The sequence below is a fragment of the Melospiza melodia genome, chromosome 3 (assembly GCF_035770615.1).
Source record: "Melospiza melodia melodia isolate bMelMel2 chromosome 3, bMelMel2.pri, whole genome shotgun sequence".
Lineage (NCBI taxonomy): Eukaryota > Metazoa > Chordata > Aves > Passeriformes > Passerellidae > Melospiza > Melospiza melodia.
Window position 1 is genome coordinate 56,107,768 of NC_086196.1, and position 23,740 is coordinate 56,131,507.

Sequence of the window (23,740 nt, forward strand, 5' to 3'; positions counted from 1 at the left end):
TTGATGGCAAGATAAAATGTCATTTTCTTAAAAAAAGCCTCAATCTCATCATAATTTTTAGAAACAGCTAGTCTAAAGTGCAGGTTTTAGAAGTACAGGACTAAACCTGATCATTTGGAAAGTACAGGAAATGTGTATTTTAGTGTTCTTTTCTTTGACAAATTTCTGTGGAGTTGAGATAAAAAGGTTTTATAGTCTGACACCAAAGCTGTCAATGTTGGCTAGAAACAGCTAAAAAGGCCCAGTTCAGTAAAATTTACTAGATTTGAGTGGATGTCAGCCTTGTGTCTAGGTTTTATGATTTATTTTGCACTTGTGGTAGCTTCAGATGCAGTTGGTCTCAAAGCTAGCTTTTGCATAAAAGGGACTGCTCTGGCATTAATAGCTGTTTGAAAGTGAATTTTAACAATGAAGTGTGTTTTGCCAAAGTCAATACTGTCCCTTCTGCTGAAGCATTGTTTTGTTCCTTCAGTTGAAAACTGGATAATTGAATGTCACATATGCTGCTGAAATTCAAGCATCTTAATGCCAGAATAACTAAGACTTCTGTATTGATATGATGTGATTGATCTTGGGATTTTTTATCAATAATCTTCTAGAGGTTGGTGCCTAAACATAGGCTAAGATACAGCTATTGACTTAATTCAGATTTTGTTTTGAAATGTGTTTTGTTGTGTTTGGTTCACAGATCCTTCTGTTCTAAGAGGTGCTTTTGTAGGCCATACAGATGCAGTGTGGGGTCTGGTTTACAGTGGAGCTCACCAGCGTTTGCTGTCCTGTTCAGCAGACGGCACCATACGTTTGTGGAAAGCTACAGAAATTGCTCCAGCTCTCAATATCTTTAATGATAATCAAGGTACAGAAAATTGCCCTACCTTGAAGTTCATGAACATCACTGTTCAAACTGACATAATTTTGGCTACTGAATAGAAATACTTCCTGTGCTTCTTTCTGAGTTTTGTATCTTTATGAATGTTTTTGGGAAGAGTAAATTTTGTGACCCTTCTCTGACATTACCTGAATATTTACCTACATTCAGGGGGACTGTTAAATACATCTGAAAGCCAACTGCTACAAATGATCTGCTGATGTTCCTAGTGCCATGGAGGATAGTGTATTAACTCCATAATTCACATTCAGACTTGAGTTTCCACTAGCCCTTGCTTTTGGTTTGTCCAGAATAAAAAGCCCTTTCTTCCTCAGTGGAGGTTTGGAGTAACCAATGTTTCATCTTAGGCCAGTGTCATTGTACCTTCCAGATTTGTTCCTTGTGCCTCTAACACAGAGATTCCAGTTGAATTTCTGAGTTTGCAGATCCACAAAATCACAATAACCTAGCAATTCTAAACAGTGCTAGTTGAAAAAAAATACTCCTTTAGAGTTAGTTACTGAAATGTCATGCACAAGTGAAAATCCCACTGGTTAGAATCTAATTTCTGGAAGTTGCTGTCTGTCTAAGCCAGAGTACTCCAGAACTAGCCCATTGACGTGGCCAAACTCTCTTACAGCTGATAGTCATTAAAGACAGCCCATGAGCTGAGACTGTCCCATGTCTCTTCAGAAATACTTTGAGACAAAATAAACTTTGTTACAGCTGGACAGACTTGTCAAATTATAGTGTAAAGCTGGTCAGATATGCCATTGCTTGTTATTCGAAACAGACTGAGCAAAATAGAAACATTTCATGTATTTTAGCTTTAGCAAAACTGTGTTTCTAAAGGTATGCGGGCTTGTTATTGCCAGCTTCTCTATCTGCCCGCTTTGAAAACTTCCTGGTAGAGTTTTGGAGTTTGTTACTGTGAGTTGTTTTCGTTTTAATTATTAAACTAAGGGGGAAGGAGGAGTAGTCTTCCCTCACAGAGGCAATATAATAGCCCTAATATTAGGGCTTTTTTTTTGTATTCTAAACTGGAATGAAGCCCAGTTGTGAAATCCAAAGACTGAAAGCTCGGTTTTCCAAATAGCTTATTGATAACCTTTAACAAACCCCTAAAATATCTGTCACTCATAATTCAAGTCATTCAGATTAACCATTGTAGGCTTACCAGGAAGCTGCAGATTCCTGCTTACCAGGAAGCAGGCATGGCAGTGGTAGGAAAGGTCACTTGAGAAACAATGTGGTTTTTTCTCACACCAATCCTTTTTGGCTTTTTTTCGGATACTTGTAGATAACTACTGCCATTCCTGAGAAATATTCCTGAGGTCCTGTGTCTCAGAAGGACATTTCTCCCATGAATCTCTAGAGAGTTTACAGGGATGTGATGGTATTCCTGTGTTATCTGAATCTATGATCCAACATTAGGTTGCTTAAAATTCAGTTTCTCACTCTCTGTCTTTTCCTCCTCCTCTTCCTGATGTCTGTTGCAACTGGTGTTGTTCTTTCACATAGCAGGTGGTGAACAGGACATTTGAAGAGAAAAATCCTAAGGAATATATCCTATGCCCAAGCTTTGCTGATTTGACCTTCTGTACTGTAGTGTGCATATAGCTACAGTATAAGGAGATCAAATATATACCACAATAGGCAGGAGCTTTGAAATACAAGTTTGTAATGCATTTATGTAATTGTACATGATGACAGTTCCAGTGTGCAAAATCTGCACCTGGAGAACTTTGGTGTTTTATTAAGCTCTGATTTTGTCTAAGTTAATTATAACAACATTAATTATCTGTCATGTCACTTGTTGTACACTTCAATTTCATGTCCTTTTACTCAAAGCAATGGAGTTTGGTGTTTTTTTTTGAGAATTGCTGTTACATTTAAAGGAAGAAGAAGGGGACAGGGAGTTCTTGCTTTCTTAAATTTAAAGTAGACTTCTGCACAGCTGCAGTTCCAGATACAGCATCTTAGTAAAGAAAGTTGTTGATACACATGTCCAAAAATATAGGATTAAAATAGTTATCGTACAGGGAAAGCCATTTAGATTGGTATAATTTATATTTTAGAATGCAACATTTCCTTTGATAATGGGGGTCCTTTTGGTGTTGAAGTGCTTGCTTTTTTTGTAAAGATTTTTTTTGTTTAATTTTTTTTTTCATTTTCTTTACACCATCTTCTCTACATTGTTTTCTAGAAATGGGAATCCCTTCATCAGTAGACCTTGTGAGCAGTGACCCAAGCCTCATGGTAGCATCATTTAACAGTGGACACACTAGCATTTTTAACATGGAGACACGGCAGCGAATTCTTACCCTGGAGTCCACTGTGGATACTAGTATGTATCAAAAGCCCCAAATCAACTAAAGGAAAAAAAAAGGCTTGTTTAAGATGGTTACTCTTGATAATCTTTTCAGTGCTTCCGAAGAATTAAGCAGTGTCATGAGAAATTATAAGATGGATAATGTTAGAAGCTGTGTTCTGATATATAACAGTAAATTGTTACTACTACAACAGACCTCATAGGTTTTGCAGTAGCAGAAGAATGTGTATACTTCTGAAATAAGATAGAAACAAGCTCACACTCTGAATTCCGCTTCAAAGGAATGAGAGGAAATGCTGCTCTTCAAGTAGCATGAGAAAAAACACAACTTTCTTTAATAAGGCTTTGTGATTTTTGCAGATTCAATATATCCATTTTCTCTTCAGTCCAAAACCGCAAAAGAGGCAAAAATTTAATGTTAAATTTATTTAAAAATTGGGAGTGTGTGTCAATTATTTTTTTTTTTTTTACAGAGGTATCCGTGTTCTAAGCTTTGTTGCACTCTTGTCTCATTTGGACGTGGGCTTTAGTTGAAATTTTCGCTGAAGGAGGAAAGCAAAGCTCCAGTGAAAGAGCATTAATTCACAGGGTCTCCTTGTGATCCATATAATGCCTTGGATCATGTCAGTGACCAATACTAGAAGTTTTAGAGGATGCTGTTAAGAGCCTGCTGTTAGTACATTATTTTACAATGACTTTACAAAAGAGACCAGAATGAGCTGAAGCATAAGGGTTCATATTCAGGCCACAATGGTAAAACACTGAGTCTTTTAAAATTTTGGTAATTTTTCCCTCACTCTTAGAGATTTATGTCACTGAATTCTACTATTTAATTATATTTTTAAAAAGCACTAAGCCATTCTTGTTGGCTTTGCTTGTGTGTTTTAAAATATTGAAATGACTGTAATTTTATAAGAGCAAATGGAACGTTCCATATCTCTTCTTTAGGTTATTTCTTACTGTGCTAGGTGTCTTCTTTTAACCCACATCTTTGTTCTTGTCTAAAAAACCACTTCTGAATTAGTTAAAGCAATTTAGTGGAAGCCACCTTTCTTCTTCCCTCCCTTTCTCCCTTCTGTTTTTTGCACCTACTCCTTGCTGTAATTCCATAATGTTCCTTTAGGAAAAGAAGACCCTGATATGGCAACTAGCAATCCCTGTTTAGTATCTTTGGTTATGTAACAGTACTATAAAGCTTACATGTATTTTAAAGAAATAAATTATTATTTCTACAAGAACTAGACAAGAGGAAAATGTCACCTGAAATGCCCTACACACTATTTAGGGACTCTTCTGCTCAGCATAAGCCTCTGCTTGGCATTTTCAAACCATGAGAATGGCTGGATGTGGTGAAGGTTCATGTGCTTTTAGTAATTTTAGGAGTGTTTATGAATATGAATGTGGAGTTTTTTTCCTGAATTTATACTTTCATAATTTCTAATCCTGTGGATGCTGACACTGTCTTATGGTTCAGATTTTTATAGAAAGGTGTAAAACCATTTTAATAGGAAGTGAACCTTCCATTTTGTTTATTTGAGTAAGAATTTAGATTAAATTGTGTGAATGTTCTTTGGAAGCAATTTAGCTAAATACAGTCAACATGAAAGACAATATCTGTATTTTGATTTCCTGTGTAATGACTATTTGAGGGTTTTTTCATAATCTGTGACTTTTAAGACACCTCTTGCATTAACCTGTGCATCATACCAATGCCTGGATCTCTAACCAGAAAATTCCTATACTTTTTTTCTCAGTGTGTATATATATATCTATGTATATGCATGCTATTTCAGAATTACTGAAGGCTAGGAAATTTGCTCTCCTATGAATAATTGAGCATCCTTTTTTCAATAATAATTTTAATACATGTACATCAGATAATAAGGGGTAGATTTTGTTTGCTTCAAACATATTGCCTGCAGTGTTTATTTACCTGTCCTGTGTGTTATGAAGGAAGTTTGACTTGGCAAGAGGAGGAATGTGTATGAATGAGGTGTTTTCACTCAGTTTTTGCTTTTACATTTTTGCCTGATGTGCCTTCTAAAACCATGTCCAAAAGCTGGACCTTATTTGGCATACATATGTTTTATGTGAGTCTCTGTCTTGTGTAGTTTGGAAAGTATTTTAGAGGAAAGCGTATAACATAAGGTGCTAGCTGAGAGTTGCCAGGATATGTAAGAAGTATTTTGCAAATCAGATTGACTACATATTTTTTTCTTTGTAGCAATCTTTCAAAGAACTTAGTAACTTACTTATGCTGATGTGTGTGGGTTTTTTCTTAGCAGTCAGTTCTTCCTGTCAGATAAACAGAGTCATCAGCCATCCAACTCTTCCAATTAGTATCACTGCTCATGAAGACAGACACATCAAATTCTACGACAACAACACAGGTATGCATCTTTCCAGCAGATCTTAGCCATAGCCATTGTGTAATATAAATTGTATTCCCAATTTTGTTATGATCAGTATTACTCACACAAATGCTGAGGGATGTCAAGAATTGGATAGCCTCTGAAGCAGAAATCTCTCATCACCAGTAGAGTATAAAGATTGCCAGCTCGTTTAAAGCTTTGTTGGCAAAGTGATAAGGAACTTGGATCTCTCTGTCCATTCTTTAGAATGCCCTGTGTATGGGGTTTATAAATATTTAACATAAAATGAATCTTTTTCAAAATCTTCATGTTCTTATGTTTGTGTTTCTTCTATTGATTGTCTGTATTATTTTGCTTTTGAGAGCAGGAACCTCTGGCACTCCTTTAGTGCTTCCTAGACTCTGCTACATTTGACCCATGAGTTCTTATTTTTAACATGAAATTATTGCTGTGATTATAATAAGCTGTGATAAAACATTAATTCTCTCTAAGACAACTAACACTATCCCCTATTCCCAGGTAGTTTATGTTCATTGCTTCTAGTATGCTCAGCCCCTGCCTTCCTACCCATTCAAGATATTGCCTGAGAACTCCATTAATTTGCTTAAGGGGCAGATATTTAAAATGCACAGTGATTGCAGTGTCAGCGTGGCTTAAAGCAACGGTCTCATAAACGTTGGTCATACTGCTACTGTGGTTCTTGGGAGCTGTAAACATTCAAATACTGACTTCTATAATTTTAATGATTAAGTCATGGGACAAAATCTCTTGTGTTTATATCAGCTGTGATAGGGTCATAAGCAGTGAATACAAACAACAAAGTTAATTGCAGAAAATAACCTAAATAAATCTTTTCTTTCAAAGGAAAACTGATCCACTCCATGGTAGCTCACTTAGATGCAGTTACAAGTTTAGCTGTTGATCCTAATGGCTTGTATTTGATGTCTGGCAGTAAGTACATTCAGATTTCATTTTCTTTCTCTCATAATGGTGGGAGGCATGCAAATTATAAAGAAAACTGTTTTCCCTTTCTTTAGGCCATGACTGCTCGATTCGCTTGTGGAATCTTGAAAGCAAGACCTGCATCCAAGAATTTACTGCCCATCGCAAAAAATTTGATGAGTCCATTCATGATGTGGCTTTCCACCCATCCAAATGTTATATTGCCAGTGCAGGAGCAGATGCCCTGGCTAAAGTGTTTGTATGACAGAGTGCTTCCCATTCAACTTTAGCTTTGTATATATTTAACCAGCTGCACAAAAGAGAAGAGGAGGGCATGAGTTGTTTTATCTTGCCCTATAATTCAGAGAATGTTTGTAAGTGTGTAGTTTTGCAGGGTGCTGTTTTCTAAATTGACGTTTGTTCTGGTTTCTGTGAGCTCAGCTGGTGCTGAGAGCTTGGAATCTCTCAGTTTCAAATAGTTTAAAAAAAAAAAAAAAAGCTTTTATGTAGAGGGTGTGAATTTTCGTCCAGGCAGGCCTTGGGTGAAACTAGGTCTACGTATTCTCTATTAATAAAATGGAGTACTGGAAAGAAGGGGTCTAATTGCATCAGGGAGTAGGAAAAGAGGGAAACTTCCTAGGATGCTTCTCATTGAAGAATCTTCATGTACTCAAATCACCTGGAAAAAGTGATTCAAAGTCAGTTCACATGCTCTTTACTGTATCATGTGAGAGGCACTTTGTCATCCCTTTGGTGTATGAATAAAGTAGATCTTGTTCAGAGAGCAGTAGCAGATAGTTAATCTCAGCCACCTGGCTGCTAGCCTAAGATAAATGCAATTAAAGGAAGGCAAATTACTAACATACATTAAAATGCAGTAAAGTTTCTTTTACATCTTCTCTGTTTCTCAGTAAATATTTTGTTTGCAAAATAATGATATAATTTTTTAAGCCTGTATTAGCGTATGGCTAGAAACTGAGCCTTTAGTCTAAATCCCAATTAACAGCAGACTGATGCAGTCTGTGCATACTGTAGTAGCAAATTTAACTTATTCAGTTTTTAATGCTGTTTATTCTTGGAGATCTGGCACAAGAAATTATCACAAAGCTTTCCAAAGAAGCTGTTCTACAATTTCAGCTGTCAAACATTCGTCTCCTCTTTCTGTTTCTGCTAAAAAGGGTATCATTCTGGGCATTATGGATAACAGTGAAATACTTTGTTTGAAGATTAAATCTGATGCTTTGCATACAAAGCACTTTTAGTCCTTTTAGTAGAATAGGTGGAAACTGTACAAAGCTCCATCAGTTTGAGAGATTCTGCTACTGCTATAATATTTCCCAGCTGCACCATTTGAGGGACTTTTTACCTTGTCCACTTCACTGGGTGTATGTGCCATTGATTGGGTTACCTGAGGAATGAGTGCTTCTCGTAATTACTCAACAGATGTGCTTTGTTTATCTATTCAGAGCTTCTCTGTTGATTTGACAAATAATTTTTATTCCAATCTGTTAGTCTTTTTGTCCCTTCTTAAAGGAAAGTGAGTGGGTTCTTTTCTGTTACGTGTCATCATCAGAATTATTACTGTTCATAAGCATGAAGTTTTTCTCTGATGGGAATGGAAAGCAGAATTTCTGCTGGAGTTGATTTCTGGTGCTGATATGAGTAGGAAAGAACCCAGTGCAACTCTTCATATACCAGCCTGAGGTTAAGACTGGAAACTGATAAATAAATCCTTACCTTTAAACTGACACTTCATAAGCAGGAGTCATCGAACGATATCAACATGAGGTTTGACTATGTTGTTTTTAGAGTGCCATTTGGGGATGGGACCACATTTGAAGTTGATCTCAGAGTTTAAAGCAAGTATATTATTTAGAATAAAAGGTTGACCTGTGCTGTTTGAGCCTGCTACACATTATATGTACTGCTAAAATATTCTGGAATACCTTTTATTGCTCAGAATATTCACATATGTCAGTTCATGATATTGATATGCAATATATTTCCTTAGATAAGATTAGAACTTTTACCATGAAACAGATGACTACAATAATAATACAGATTATTTAGTTTTTATAAAATGTTTTGGTTATGATGAAAAGGAGGAAACTTGGCTGCAAAACTGAGCATTCAACTTTGTGAGAGTTTTGTGTACTTGACTCATATTCTTTCAGTGTCATTATTTTATTTCTTTTGAAAGAGAAAATTACAAAAATTTATTTGAAAAATTCTAAAAGTTATGTATATTATATATGTGTATATATATTGTAAACATGTATTAAATGTGTCTAGTAAGGGAAGACTCCATGGGTGCATTTTAATGTTTTAGTATTAAGAGTTCTCTTGAGTTTGTGTATACAAAGGATAATGGTGTGAGTATGAAATGAATGTTGTGTTTTTGCTTACACAATACAATATGTAGTCACAGTTGTTTAAATTGCTGTACATAAAATCTAATAGGCCAGCATGCTTGTTTTTAAAGATTGTCATTCTGATTACAATTGGAATGTAAGAAGTGGCTGTTCAAATGTGAATTGAAAGATGTTTCCTTCTCACTCTTGAGCTCTTGCTCAAACCGAAAAGTGATTTTTTTAAAAGCTGGCAATAGCTAGAGGATGAGGTGCCTTTAAAAAACAAAACAAAACAAATGTAGCCTTACGAAGAGGTTGTGGAATATATATATATTTTTGTGCTTGTCTTCATAATTGATGTCAATGTCTTTTTACTGTACTTGCTCACATACTTGTAGGACTGCAGGGTATTGTGCATGAGCCTGTCAGATCTTCTGAGCATCATCGTAGGAGATAAGGTTGAAAAAATTATTTAGGTTATCTAGTCCATCTGCTTGCTAAAGCAGTGTTGTAGACTTGCGCATTCTAATATTGTCTTGGCCAGTGAGATTTTATATGTTCTAAAACAATTAGGCTTCCTTTTAAAGATTATTTCAATGACTGCATCTCACTGGCAGGAGGATTTATGTAATATTTAGTAGCTCTTTTTTGTAATTTCATGCCAGTATTCCAAGCCATCTTTTGTGCCATTTTGCATATTCTTCCTAGTCTTTGTAATTTGGAACCTCCATGCACACCCTGGTTCCGTCTGTATATTTTCATTCCTTTCTGCTTTCTTCGGGCTAATTTTTAGTCTGCTTTTTTTGCTCATTTGCTTGTTTTCATCCTTTAAGCTCAGTTCTCCAGATATTGGTGTCCGTTCCACCATTCCACATGCATGATTTTTTGGACTTAGTCTGAGGGTCATCTGTTAAGTGTGGTTATTATTTGGTTGGGTTTATCCTCTCTAACATGATGCTTTTGTAGGAAGACCAAGCTTTTGATGTCTGACAAACTTAAATCATATTTCTTTATTTATGACAACTCCTTTAAATAACATTTGAGCATTGCTGCTTTTCACATTTCTTCTTCACTTTTAGTATGTTATGATTCTTTTGCAGCTAAAGACTTAATTCCTGTTTCATGATTATCCTGGATCTTACAAGTTTTGAACTTCTGAGGGCACTAAATTATTTTTATTTGTTCCCCCTTTCTGTGCAGTTTTTCCTGGTTCAGTGTAATTAGTAACTTTCATTAGTGTGATACATATGTCCAAAGTGTAAACAAAACTGGACCTAAGGCTTATTCTTGTAAAAAAACCGTTTTTCTGCAGTATCAGTATAAAGCATTTTACCATTACTATTTTCCCCATATCTAATTTACATGGTAATTTTTTAATGGTTAGCTCATATAGGTTTTTTGTCTATTTTAGCCTGTGCTAATGATTTTGGTTATACTAACTAATTTAATGGGAGAATTTTCAGTCCTTCTATATGTTGAAAATTGGTCCACTAGTTTAAGTACTCTCATTTTTACTCTAATTTACTTCACTGGGCTGCTTGCTTTCACATATTTGATTCAGTTACCAAAACACTTGCACAGAATTATTTGGAGTAACTTGGAAGAAGTTCTGGATATATTGTGTCACTCTTACAAAATCCTAGTGTCTGCATTTATTTTTGCGCCTCAGAGAGAAAACTTCCACATAAAAGATTCGCTACTTTCATCTCATCCATCTTTATTTTGATAAACTATGTTCTTTAGCAAGAAACTTGTAGAACTACATGCCATGTACTGTAGCCTATTCTTTTAGGACGTGTATTTTCAAATAACATCATGTTAAAGCAGTTCCATGGAATTTGGTTGAGTACGTGTGTGGTGTTCACCATACAGCTTTGTGATTAGCTCATACAACACTGCTTTTCAGTTGTGAATTTAAAGTAACCAGAGATTTGTTCTTTTGAATAAATGTATGAGAGATAAAGGACTTAGTTACAGTACCTTTTCAGTACATTTGCTGGATCACATATGTGTTGCCTTTCTCTGCCTCCTTAGGTTTTAACAGTGTAATTTTGGGGAGCATCAGTTTCTGTAAACTCATGTGTTCTTTGAGCAGCTTTTGATGGGCAGAAGTGTGAAAACAAAAAGTTGAAAAGCAGGCATAATGATCAGATAATCAAGTCTTGGTATTACTAATGCCTTTCAAGATTTGGAAATATTTTCAGGCTGTGGCTTGACAGTGTGTTCACAGACTGTCTGTCCCAGGTATCCAAGAGCCTGCTTGGTGCCTGTGTGAAATGCCTACTCAACCTGAGATGCATTAAGGAAGAAAATACAGCCATTGTGGTTTTCCTGTGCTGAAATTTCTGGCTGTTTAGTGGAAGTTGGTTTGGACTACACTGTGAGAAATGAAGAAATAAGAATACAATAGTTAACCTCTTCCATGTGGTAAATTGATTTGTATAAGATGTGGCAATCTTTGACATGGCAATACAAGTTTTCTTGGGCAGCTGCTGTTCATGAGCATTGTAGAGATACTTAGAATAGTTGTTACTATTGAGTGGCTGAGAGAATGGAAAGATTTCCTTGAAAAAAATGCTCAGATGTTTCAGGAAGCTCCTTTTTTCCATAAGGACATGAAGGTGTTGAGAATATTTTATGTGAATCTGATAACATGTTTAGTTGAAGAGGGTGACAATAGGTGAACAGTCTTGACTCTTTCATCATCACTTTCTGTAAGCTTAGATACAGAGTTATGGAAATGATTTGCCTGTAAACTGCCACTGAAAGCCTCTGCCACATTCCTACTGAGCAGCAGAGAAACTGATGGACAGAAGTGTTGGTCCATCCAATTATGTCAGGGTGTTTAAAAAAATAACCCCTATTGTAAAATATAGTGCTAAATACAGCAGAGCAAATGAACAAACTCCTGGGGAGGATGGGGAAGGACTAGGATGACTCTTGTTTAAATAGTCCTTGTTCAGGCAAACGCTCTTGTTTAGCTGGTGGCAATGTTCCTAGGAGGGAGGATGATTGGAAGTGTGACCTTTAAAAAAAATGTCTGTGCCTGTGCTAATGAACATACCTGTGCAGGTTATCTATCCTTTTGATATGTGCTTTTTATCTTCCCACTTAAATTTCCCTTTAGGATACATTTTCTGAGAATCTTAAAATCTCATTTGCAGTGAGCACTTACTGCAGGATGTCATGAAGGACTTCTGATTTTTCTCTTGGAGTGGTTTTTTGAAGGGTGGTTGAAGCTTCAGCTTCAGCCCAGCCCTCTCACCACCAAAAGGCTGATTTGTACCTCCTTACACGCAGTTTATTTAATTTTGGTGTGTTATCTCTTAGCATGCCTTCTGAGTTGGTTTTGCTGCTCTGTACTCAGTTGTGAAAGCTTATGAATTGCTGTATCATTTAGGATATTTTTGAGAATGTGGATTCCACTACAGAAGGCATAAATCCAGTTGAATAGTATAATTTGTGGAGCTCATCTGGTTTGTTGTCAGGAGAGAGTTGTTGTTAGACTACAAAATCCAAACTATGGCTGAGCTAAAAAGGCATTTAACAATATTATATTCTTAGCCCAACTTCTTCCTGCCTAAGTATAGATTGAGGTATTGTGTGTTAGACTGCTTTTGCCCTGCTCATGCTGCCAAGCCATGCTGTGATCCTGGGAGGTCACACCAGTGTTTAAACCATACCCTGTGTTTGTGTTTCTAAGCTGCTCAGAGCCTTGTACTGACGTGGTCCTCCAGGCCAGCCTTCTTTGGTTCCCTTAAGTTTGAATTGCAGGCTCTCAAAATTACTTCCTGCCTATTTTGAGTAACCCTTGGTCCTCACACCAGAGTATTAGACTCTGGTGTTGGGAAAAGATTTATACAGCTGGATTGAAAGGGAAAGGAAAACTTATTGCCAAGCCAAATATTGTCATTATTTTTGGATTACTTGTGAAAAACAGCCAAAAACATTGTATAAGGGATAAATGATGGACTTCAAGCTAATATTTTTCCATTAAGAATTTATTTTTTTATGGTTCCTATCATCAAGATACAGTGCTTTCGAATGTAGCTTGTTTTCAGGTATATGGCTCCTAGAATTGTTTCCTTGAAGTTGGACATTTGCAAATGTGCATCAGTTTTGAAAACTGTCTCATTTGTGTTAGCACTTCTTTTGGAAATGGAAACTGAGCATGCTAGCTAATGATTTCTTGTACCTTTATAGTCCAAGCAAACTGAAAAGCGGTCTTGTGCTATGTTTTCCTTGAATAGTGCATCTGAAAAAACTTGTAGAAGGAACTCCATGATGAGATGACTTTTGTTGCTGTAAGGTTCTCTGTTGACATTTGTCAGCTTTGCATTGTATGTTGCATAATTATCTTCAGTTAACTGTCAGGTTGAAAAAGACAAATTTTTTTGCCATATGGACTGTAGCTTAGAGTTTTTGTTGTTGTTGTTGTTGCTTATATTAATACACTTTTTTTCTTTTCTGCTAGAACTTAGAGATACCTGACAGGTCTCTTTAGGAGAAATTACTATAGGTGATAACCACTAACATGTTAGTAATTTCAGTGGCTTCCCTTCTGTTTTGGGTCACTTCCATTGCAGATTGTTGATATGAAAAGGCTACTGTGGCTGGTATACAAACAGCTTAAGGAAATTAAGATTCCCCTTCAGAGCTATGGATAGGTTATGATTTTATACACCAGTTTTGAATGACTACTTTGAAACAATGTTGGACTTCAAGTGTCTTGCAGAATTTTGGATCCAAATGAGAAGTACCTACTTGTTGAGTAATAGTCCACTTGTCAGTTTTTTGTGTATGGCTCAGTACAAGGCTGTGTCAGAATTGCAGTACCACCAAAATTATCTTGTTTAAATGCAACTGTTGTACAAAAGTGAATGTTATTTTGAGTGAGAAATTCTGTTTTCTAATTTATGAAGGAAATAGTTTTCTTGGGAGTAAGCATCCATAAATGTAATATATTTCATGATTTTGCAAAGGCTTATTAATCATGGGACATGAGAAAAAGGAAAGTGATTCAATCTCCAAAGATTTGTTTAGCGTTTATTATTAAAAATATAAATTTTTGCTTTAAATGGAAATGCTTATTCAGAAATTTAGTATTAAACTTCTTACTAAAACTCAGTAGTTTAAAATGCTGGATAAATATCTAAATGGCAAAGATAGAAAATTCAGAGGGAGATTATTTTGAAATACGCCAGTGTAATTTTGAGCTTCTCAAGTGCAGCCCTGAATTTTCTCTTTTTCACTGCAATTCATATTTTGTGAAACTTCTTGGATAGGTTATATTTAAAGCTACATTCACTTGCCTGAATAAGTCAAATAAATATTTTGTCATTTAAAATTATATAGATCTGCTTATGTTAGTGTGCCGTTTAAAATGAGACCCCATTGAGGTAACCATGCAGGTATTTGTGTTGGTATGGCAGTAGTGAAGTGGGGTATCTGTGTACTGTACCCGCATTCTGTGCTGAGCAAAATCACACGGACTTCCAGAAATAAGCAATGGTTTTTAAGAGCAGCTTTATTTAATGTTGCAGCAGCAAGTGTCATTTGTACCATATAATTATGTAAATTGGGTGCTAATAAATACTATTTTTCAACATTTTGCATTGTGTTCGTAATTCTGCATTTTATCGCAAGATACCTGTGGTTTTGGAGTGAGTGCTCGTAGGGGGAAGTGCATTAAGAGAAAGACAAGTAGACTTGTTTGGAGGGGCTTGAGGTAACTCCATGTGAAATTCCTGCTGAACTGTGCAGCGTGTTCACAGGAGTGCCTTGGTTTTTCTGTCCTCCGTATGTCTTGGTTTCGTACTGCTGCGCCAGCTTGGCTCTGTTGACACCCCACATCATTCCATGTGCCAAGGCACGTGGCGCCCGCGTGGGGGTGAATGTGGGGTGAGCAGACATGCAGAGGGGGTGCAGTTCTGCAGGAGCTGGGCTGTCAGCAGGCCTTGTTCACAGCCAGACACGTGGCTCTTCCCGAGGACAGCGTTCATTCAGTGCAAAAATAAACGCGTGGTTCTGCCCTTGGGGAGAGGATGAGGGAGAGCAAAGCACAATCACAGATGGCAGCTGTGTCTCTGCAGGAAGGTGCTCAGAACAGCACTGTGAGCGGGTGGCACGAGAACCTACACAGACCTGCGCAGAACAAGTTGTTGTCAGTGAGCCCATCCTGTTTTTTCTGAGCTTGTAGGTGGGTAAGTGAAGTTCTCATCTTTTCTTGGTAGGTATAAAATAGCCTGATTTGGTCCTACTCGTCTTCCTGCCTCATAGAAAAGGAGGAATCGCTTTTTGAATTGGCAGTACAATCTCATTCACACATGTGTGAATACCTCTAGAAGATTCCTGAGGTAGGGGGAAAGAAGATTCAGTGAATAACATGAGTGACACTCACATGGGGGAGGCATTCCTAACATGCTTATGAGTTTGCCTGTGACATGGCCCCATGGTGATTTGCATGTGAGAAAAGTGAGTATATTTGATGATACAGTGGAACTTCTACAGTTTCTTGTGCTTAAAAAGAAGTAATTTCTACGAGTGCTGGAACTCTTGAACTGCACTATCAGAGTTCTCACTAAAATCAGAGAATGGGTTAAACTGGTGTTAAGGAAAATAACATGTTTCTTGCCTTTCAGTAAGACTGACACAGTTGATTGTGAGCAGTGTTGCTGATGCAGTGCTAAAACCCTCATCCCCCTTCCTCCCCCAGTTTAACAAGGAAAAATGATTATTTTGAGGAATTTGAAGCATTCAGCTGCATAGATGTACATTTGTAATGTTTTCAGTATGTAGGTGACTCAGCAAATGTAAATGGCCTAATATTGTCGAAGATGTCTTGAAATGAGATGGGAATGGAAAAGAAAAGGCATCAAGTTGTTTCTATTATGTTGCTCATGGACAGAGAAAAATAGCTAGCAGAATGATAGTGGCTTTGTTCAACCATGAAGTAATTTAAGGTATGTATACCACAGAAAAGTGACTTAAATTTGGTGTCTAGGTAATGTTTCTGATACTACCTACTGCTTGCTTTGGCTTTCTAAGTAGATAATGTGGATGAATTTCCTATGGGGTTACGGGTAGGGTGTTGAATCCCTAAATATATTTAGATTGGGTTGATCCTGGCTGGATGCTTAACTCCAGAGCTTTTCCTGATTACTGGTATGGTTCCCCCTGTGTGCTGGAGAGCCATGGGGGAATGGGTGCGAGGAGGAAGGGGAAGCTTGTCTGCCCCCCTGTCGGCAGCAGCCATGGAGAAACTCTCCTCTTGCCAAACCAGCAAAGCAGCAGCTGAGGAGCAGGAGGTGCACACTGGGGGTGATGCCTTCTGTGCAGGGTGGCACAGTGACAACAGAAATGCTGTGTCCTGCTCTGGGGAGACAGAAATTTGAGGTACTTCTCTCTGAAGAGATGGCTGAATGCTTAATTGAATTTGGTGGACTGGCTAATGCTGGAGTTGGCAGGAGATGCTGAAAGTGAGCTCTGCCAAGGCTTCCAGAGCATGGACATCAGTAGGTATTCCCAGGTGGGTGTTCTCCACTGTGGTTGCTGAGCACTGATAAACCACCAGCCAACTCTGAGTGCAAAGGAGCTTATTTCTTTGGGAGAGGGTGATCAGACAACACTCTAGAATGTGCATGCAGTTCAGACAGCTCCCATCTCTTCTCTTGGGCATGCCTTGCCAGACAGCAGGTTCCACTGAACTGGTCAGACACCTGAAACTAAGGGGCCCAGCATCAAGTGACTGGACATGTAGATCTTCCTTTGATTCAGTCCCACATCTAGAAATTGTGTAAAGCCACTGTCATATTTTTTCAACTTCCAAAGGAAGTCTGATTCCAAATAAGACATGATCTTGCAGACCTTGAAAAGTACATATAATTTTGATGCCCTTCAGTCATTAGGCTCTGCTTCAGTTGACTGATGCCTCTGACAGGTAATTTTGTGGTAGCTCACTCTAAGGATCTTTTTCATCTAAGCATGTAAAAGGACAACAGTGAAGCACTCAGGGCTTTGCCAACCTTGCTAAGTCTACCATAATGTAGTAATAACCTCAGCTGTGTTTCAGAAACTAAAATGTCATGGGCTGTATTTGCTGTTTATTTTTTAACCCCATATGAGATGACACGCACTGCATGTGCCTTTAAGACAATTTTATTGCAAAAGATATAGCAACTTATGTTGATAAGCTCAAAATAGCTTGTATATGTTACAGAAGGAGTTCTGCTTTCTTCAAACAAATATACCTCTTTAAACATTTATCTATATATGTAAGGTAACTTGTTTTTTTAATCAAACAGTATTTAGAGACTTTAGTAGGCGGCAAGTGATTTGAGTGCTATGAAAAGTAAAGGTGAGGAGGAGTGTGTTCTGTGATTGCATGGAAGGGTGTATTCAAAATTTTGATACTTCCACTTATGTTTACGGTGCTTATGAATAGGACATCTATGTTTAGATGAGAGTTGGATTAAACCACTTTCATGGTTTGAGTATTGACAATTTCAAGATAGTCCCAAGAAGTAAATAAAAATGCACATTGAGAAACAAGCACCATAGTTGTTCTCTAAACTTAAGATAAACCATTTGAACAACAAACCCTGACGTGTCCCTTATAAATGCTTGACAAAATATAGCTGTGCAACTTTCCTGTGAAAAAGCATTTGAAAGCTTAATGTCATTGCTTAAACTTTAAGCTTTAGGAAAAAATTATGTCCCATATGCATATATCCCTTAGCACATCCTAAAGAGCACGTGTGCTCTAGCTGCTCCCAATGTCTCAGCCACCACTGCACAAGTGAAGCATTGGGGAGTCTCTGCAGGGTACCAATCTTCGGTGCTGCAAGAGTACATTCAGTATGGAGAACAATTTGTGGTGGTGAGCTGCTGCATTAAAAATTAAACCACAGTATTAAGGGTAACCGTAAGTTAGGATTAAGGCCTTTTTCTCAGGCAGCCCCAAATCAAACAGGTTTTAGACAATAAATCTGGTGTCTGAACTGAAGTCCCCAGTAAATTCAGTTAATGGGTTTGAGTTTTGTCCAAGCCATGTAATGTCCCCTGTTGACAGAGAAAGATGTGTTCAGCAGAAGGGTAGTGAGGAGCTGGGTCAGGAGATGGGGGATATCAGGAGTTGCTCTGCTCATGCCTCATGCCTAACTCTCTGTCCTTAATAATTTTTTCAAGCCAAAAGCTATTGCAGTGAAGTGCAGCAGCTGAGCTTAGTGGTAAAAACTCTGCATACAAATATATTTGTGGATGCTGACAGTGTCCTGTGCTTTCAGTCTGGCTAGAATGGTTGAATTTGTGATACTCAGTTAAAGCTGGAACTTAATGTTTCTTCTAATGGGAAGTGATGAACTTTCACTGTGTGAAACCACTGCTTCATCCAAAATTGGTTTTGATAACCTCTTGAGAGGACCCCAGCCTGGCTTATGTTACCCCACCAGGGGGATCATGCAAAATCTGCTGTTTTCATTAATTTGTGTTGTGCTTACTTAGTTGACAGGTTATAAGCTACTTCAGTCATATTTCCAAACATAATGATTTTAAAAATAGTGCTACTTTTGCTGATAAAATGAGTTGCCCTATGGCAATTCAATTAGAATTTATGTGGCTAATAAATATCTTGGCTCATGGTTATTAAAACTATAAATGCTGTTAAGAGCCTGATTTGCAAGTAATATAGGAAATCTGAGTTTTAATTTCTTTCCATTTCCTGTTAGTTCCACAAGCCTGGCACAGCATGGCTTTGATTGCTGTAAGGAGTGTGAACACTCATGTTTTTATTGGCTCCTTTGATAACTTTGCTTAATGAATGTATTTTCTTTAATGATACTGGATGGAACATAACCAGCAACTGCTGCTTCCTAAATAGAGTGGAGTTTTTTTGGTCCTCCTAGTGTGTCCATCCTCCTGCACTGACTAGTGACATGGGTAGTTCTTCACTTAAGAAACCACTGTGTGTTCTGACAGATCCAGGGCTGTAATAGGTACATTTTGAAATCAGTCCATAAAAGAAAAGCCGGTCCTAAATTTGAGGGAGAGTATCTAAAGGCTTGAAATTCTGCTTTTCCCAGTGTACAATACAGAACTTCAGATAATTCCCTCTTAAATCCTGTTAATTGTTCTTGAATAGCTCTCCTGACACTGAGACTGCACTTCTGAGTGTTGGTTTAATGACAGAGTGATGAGTTTAAATGTTTTAGTGACTGTGAGCAGCTTAAACCCACAGTTTTTCTCAGAGTCTCCTGTGTCCTGGCAACACTCCGGTGGTCCTGCAGGCCTTGAACCATCCAAGAGGGAAGGAAGAAGCTGAGGGGACAGACACATCTCAAGGTCAAGTAATTAATCCAGTGTTGTGGGAGACTAGATTCCAGTTCCTGCATGTTGGCTGCTCTGTGGATCTGGGGCTTTATTGGGCTTTTAGGGTTGTAAAGGAGGCAGAGTTGTAGGGTCCTGGGGTTTGAACCTTTCCTCTCTCTTGCTTTCCAGTTTCTCAGGGTTTGGATAAATCCCAGTGCTTCAGTTGACACTAGCTGAAGCTTAACTTTCTGACAAGACAGCAGTGTGGACAGAATACCTGCTTTTAAGAAGGTACTCAAGTTGTGTTCCCCCTCCATCTGGTATTTGAGCCCTGATCTGTGTGTCATCTGGCAGGCAGTGCCACATGAGGTGTTTCTACCACAGCAGCTCAGCAGCTTGGCCACTCCCTGAAGGGACCTGGTCACTTCAGGGAGCAGGTGGCACTTCTAAGGAACCTGTGTGTGTCCAAAGGTGAGAATTGAGCAAACTGGGGCTCTGTGCTGGAAGCAGCTCTTCAAAGAGCTGCAGTTATTTCCTCCATGTTCACTGCCTCTTCTGCTGTCCATGTAAATCAGAGTTTCTGATGCCCACAACAAAAAAAAAAATAAAAATCAACAGTCTACACGAGCATTATCATGCACAGGGACAGAGCTGCAATCAACCTTGCTGACTGGAAAGTACCAGAGGGAAACACCTCCAGTGTTTCTTGAACTGAGGACTGGCATTATTTCTGTGGCACTTGTCATGCCTTCAGCACAGCACCCAAGGGTCCTGCCTTGCTGGAGTCCATCAGTTCCGTGGCTGGGAATTAAATTCTGTGCAAATGTTTTGGATGAGCTGATTAACGTAGCGGTAGAGGTTGTCAAAGTCATCCACAAAGAAGGAATGCTCCTTAGCGGGGTCTGATGCAATGGCTTCCAGTTCATCTGGGGCTGCCCAAGCAACTCCAATGGAATAAGCGATGACTCCTGGAAAGAAACCCAAAGTTTAGAAAAAGCATTAAAGTTTTCATTGCGGTAAATCTAATTTAAGACCAATACTGCAATGTAGTTTGAGATCTCCTAGACATTGCTGCATTTGTGATGATTTATAAGTTGTTTTTTTTTTTTTATGAAGTTCCTTATTCAGCTCTTAAACAGATGCTGATCTTGTTGGAGCTCAGTGGGAGCCCAGAGAAAAGTACTACTCTTGCTTCATAAGGTTTCATCCAGTGCCTTCAAATTATAGCAAGCTGCATTTCTCTGACCCAGATAAGTGCTGAGGCACGAGGGGAGAGCAGGCAGTGATAGAAGACCTTACCATTTTGGTGAGCTGCCATGGCTGGCACGCTGACATCGTCGTAAGACCTGCCATCTGTGATGAGAATCATGATCTTCCTTTTGTTGGGTTTGGACTTGCTGAACAGCTGCTCCGAGGCGTAGCTGATGGCTGCTCCCGTGCTGGTGCCCCCGCTCCAGTAGCTGATCCTTTTGATGGCATTCAGCACGTCCTGCTTCGTGCTGTACTTGTCAAAGCTGAACTCCAGCCTCTGCTCGTAGGTGTACTGCACGGCCCCGATGCGCGTGTCGGTGTCCGAAATCTCGAACTCCTTGCTGATGTTGGCCACGAACTGCAGAACCGTGCGGAAGTTGCCGGTGCCGACGCTGCTGGAGCCGTCGATGACGAAGCCGATGTCGGCGGCGTTGAGGCACGTCTTGCTGCAAGCCAGGCGCTCGGTGTCGCACACCCGCTTCACCAGGGGCTGCACCACCTTGTGCAGGCTGAACCAGCTGGGCACGTTGATGGAATAGAAACCGCTTGTCCTGCACACTGCCTGCGAGGCAACATGAGGATAAACGCAATGGAAATTCAGTCTGCATGTTCCTGCTAGGGAATGTAGCTAAATTGTAAATATAGGCTCCTGGAAAGAGCAGTGCTGGAGTCTGAAATGGCCTCTCCTGCAATCACCATCTGCTTCCCTGGGAAATGATGTCAGTGTAACATCACAGATACTTGTGTAATGTGACAGTTTTTCCTGTCTTTTTTTTTTAAACTGTGGGATAGAGCTGATATTATAGTAGTGAAAAAACTGAATAAGCAAGTTTGCCGCCTGCCAGGCTTTTTTATGTGAGTCACACTGTTCGTGGGAAAAACATCCAAATCACAGAGCTGCTCTTAGCGTGGCTCCCATGGACATTACAGTGTGTTTGCCGGGTAGCCACTTCAGCTCCCATCACTCAGGACAAGAAAGAAAGTTTTGCCTGCTGACAAACCCTACTTCTTTGAAGTGAAAACTAGGGCTTAAGCTGAGGATAACTTGGTTCATACCTTTCTAAGCAAAGAAAACCCAGGCTCATTGTGTTGGCTCTGCCAAATAGTAAAAATACCAAAACCAAACCTATTAACTTTTGTAAGTAAATATTCATAAGGGCCACATCTGTGGGCAGCTTCTATAGGGTTAGTGGGAGTCAGTCAGGTGAGTGTGGGTAGGAAGCAGGGCTGGCACAGAAGAGGACATGGGAAAAGTCAAGGGGTGGAGGAAGGGAAGGGTGAGGCAAGGAGGAGAGTGATGCAAACAAGCTGGATCAAATTGTCTTTGGCTTTAGTGCTTCTTAAAGGCCAATTCCTCAGTTCTTGGGTGAGACTATTTTGTTAAGCCAGGCTTTATCTATCAGCTTTGTGATGGTGTGTGTATCTGACTGTTTTAAAAGACCAAGGCACTGGTTGTGACTTGCACAAAGCCTAACAGCTCCAAGGTAGTTACAGTTCCCTCCAGTGTGGGTTCCTCATGGTGTCCTGCTCTCATTTGCTCTTCTTACTGTCTCACTTTTATTTTAGTGTTATGATGCAGCAGTATCAAGCCACCATTCCATCCTTACCTTGCTGTTCTGAGCCCTCTCTACTCTCACTTCTGCAGTGTCCCTGGCAGGTTTGCAGAGATTTGCTGTAGCTTTGTTCTTTAAAAAACATTAAAGGCAAATGAGACTTCAATCCAATTATATGTTGACCAGTGACAGTGCAGCTCTTTGGAGCAGCTCTGAAACTCATGGGAGATTATTTCATGGCAGAGCAAACCAGCTCAGATGGGAATCTGTTTTCTAAAAGTACCAGATAACTTAATCCTGTTTCCTAGGCTCAGCCTGATCTGCCACTTGGCAGGTATCTCCTGCCCTAACTGGGTACCAGCTTGTTCTGAAGCACTGTTATCAGACAGCTAGTGTTGGTGCCAAATACAAATCAATCAAAGCTTCCATTCTCTTTTTTTTTCTGCATATGGCAGAGATTTACCCTTTTTCTAAGTGCTACCATGAGGTCCATAGCAGCAGAAACAAGTAACTGAAAAATAGCCTTCATCAACAGTGAAAAGAGAATGTTTGAGTTACCCAGTATAGCTGAAAAACTAGGATGTGCTTATGTTGGGACTGTGCCAACCTTTGCTTGTGTGGGACCTGTTTGTAAATGCAACATTGACATTTGCTTGACAGGGCTCCTCACCCTTTCCCTAGTGGGAGATGCACAGCAAGAGGTTTGTGTAAAAAGCAATTCCAAATTGCTCAAGCTGTGATTGTACTTTGTCATTTTCCAAATACTGAGTGTTTGGAAAGCCGCTCATCTCAGTACAACTGCAGGTGTGTGCTAAGGTTTAGTTGGTCAAAAGCCATTTGCTTGATGATGTCTCTCAAACCAGAACTTTACTGACTTCATCCCCTTTCTGACCTCAGCATTACTGCCTGGTTTTTGTACAGAAAAACTCAAGACTGTGTACAACAAGGAGAAGAAATAACCATAAGTGATAAGAAGGAAAGGGAAATGCCCTGAATAAAGTAGGTTGGAAAGTTTAGTCAGACTCAGCCTGGTCAAATGCTCAGACTCAGTCCTGATCAGACTCACAAGTTACCTTGTCCACAAAGTTTGGTTCAACAACATTCTGCTTTTCACTTTGAGCAGCTGCTTCAACAGTGACAAAGAAAATGTTGATCCCTGATTCTCTGGCCAGCCTGGAGGCCTCTTCCACTCGGTCGGTTGGCCACCCATCCACCATCACTACAACCACGTTGGGTGCTCCACCTCGATTTCCATTAGCATCCAGAAAGAAGTTTTTGTTAACAAATGAAAGTGCCTTCCCTGCAATAGAAGAGGAGTTGAGGAGGAGTTACGGATCTGGAAGCACTCCATCTGATAATATCCCATGAAATAGTAGGCAGAGAGCTGACTCAGTGTTGAAGACTGCAGAGAGCTGGGGAAAGCAGCTTCTGTGGCTATGTGAGCAGGAAGGGAGACCACTGCTACTGGTGCCAGTGCTTCCTGAGCCCTCCTGCACTGAACCCCCTCTGTATGCCCCAGAGAGGCTGGGAGTGATAAGCTGGGTTATCAAGGATCCCCAAAGTGTTGATGGGAACTGCCCGTATGTTCTTTCAATTTGTGATGGATTTGCAGGCCCTAGGATCAACACATGCAGGTCGTGGTGGGAGCCGTGTTCCCTCACCAGCCTGGCCCCAGCACTAAGCACTGTTTGGCCCCAGCCTCTGTGTCCTGTGAGGTGTGGGCTTGCTATAGCCCAGGCTCTGAAGCCCTCCCTGAGCAGAGGAAG

At 39.4% G+C, this 23,740-nt stretch overlaps 2 protein-coding genes across 10 annotated transcripts in view; one reads left to right on the forward strand and one right to left on the reverse strand.

The window, feature by feature from the left end:
* Positions 1-14,473, forward strand: part of STRN (striatin) — a 70,141-nt gene extending 55,668 nt beyond the window's left edge. For 4 of the 5 annotated variants that reach the window (XM_063151860.1, XM_063151861.1, XM_063151865.1 and 1 more), the window contains 5 exons: positions 689-856; positions 3,075-3,215; positions 5,483-5,590; positions 6,437-6,523; positions 6,610-14,473. In XM_063151860.1, coding sequence (XP_063007930.1) covers positions 689-856; positions 3,075-3,215; positions 5,483-5,590; positions 6,437-6,523; positions 6,610-6,779 — 674 coding nt within the window. In that variant the 3' untranslated portion in view covers positions 6,780-14,473. The remainder of the gene's footprint in view (positions 1-688; positions 857-3,074; positions 3,216-5,482; positions 5,591-6,436; positions 6,524-6,609) is intronic. The other variant, XM_063151862.1, reaches the window with a different exon arrangement.
* A 2,533-nt stretch (positions 14,474-17,006) lies between these two features.
* Positions 17,007-23,740, reverse strand: part of VIT (vitrin) — a 53,551-nt gene continuing 46,817 nt past the window's right edge. For all 5 annotated transcript variants that reach the window (XM_063151870.1, XM_063151869.1, XM_063151867.1 and 2 more), the window contains 3 exons: positions 23,048-23,274; positions 20,470-20,983; positions 17,007-20,138 (listed from right to left, as the gene is read on the reverse strand). In XM_063151870.1, the coding sequence (XP_063007940.1) occupies positions 19,960-20,138; positions 20,470-20,983; positions 23,048-23,274 (920 nt within the window). In that variant the 3' untranslated portion in view covers positions 17,007-19,959. The remainder of the gene's footprint in view (positions 20,139-20,469; positions 20,984-23,047; positions 23,275-23,740) is intronic.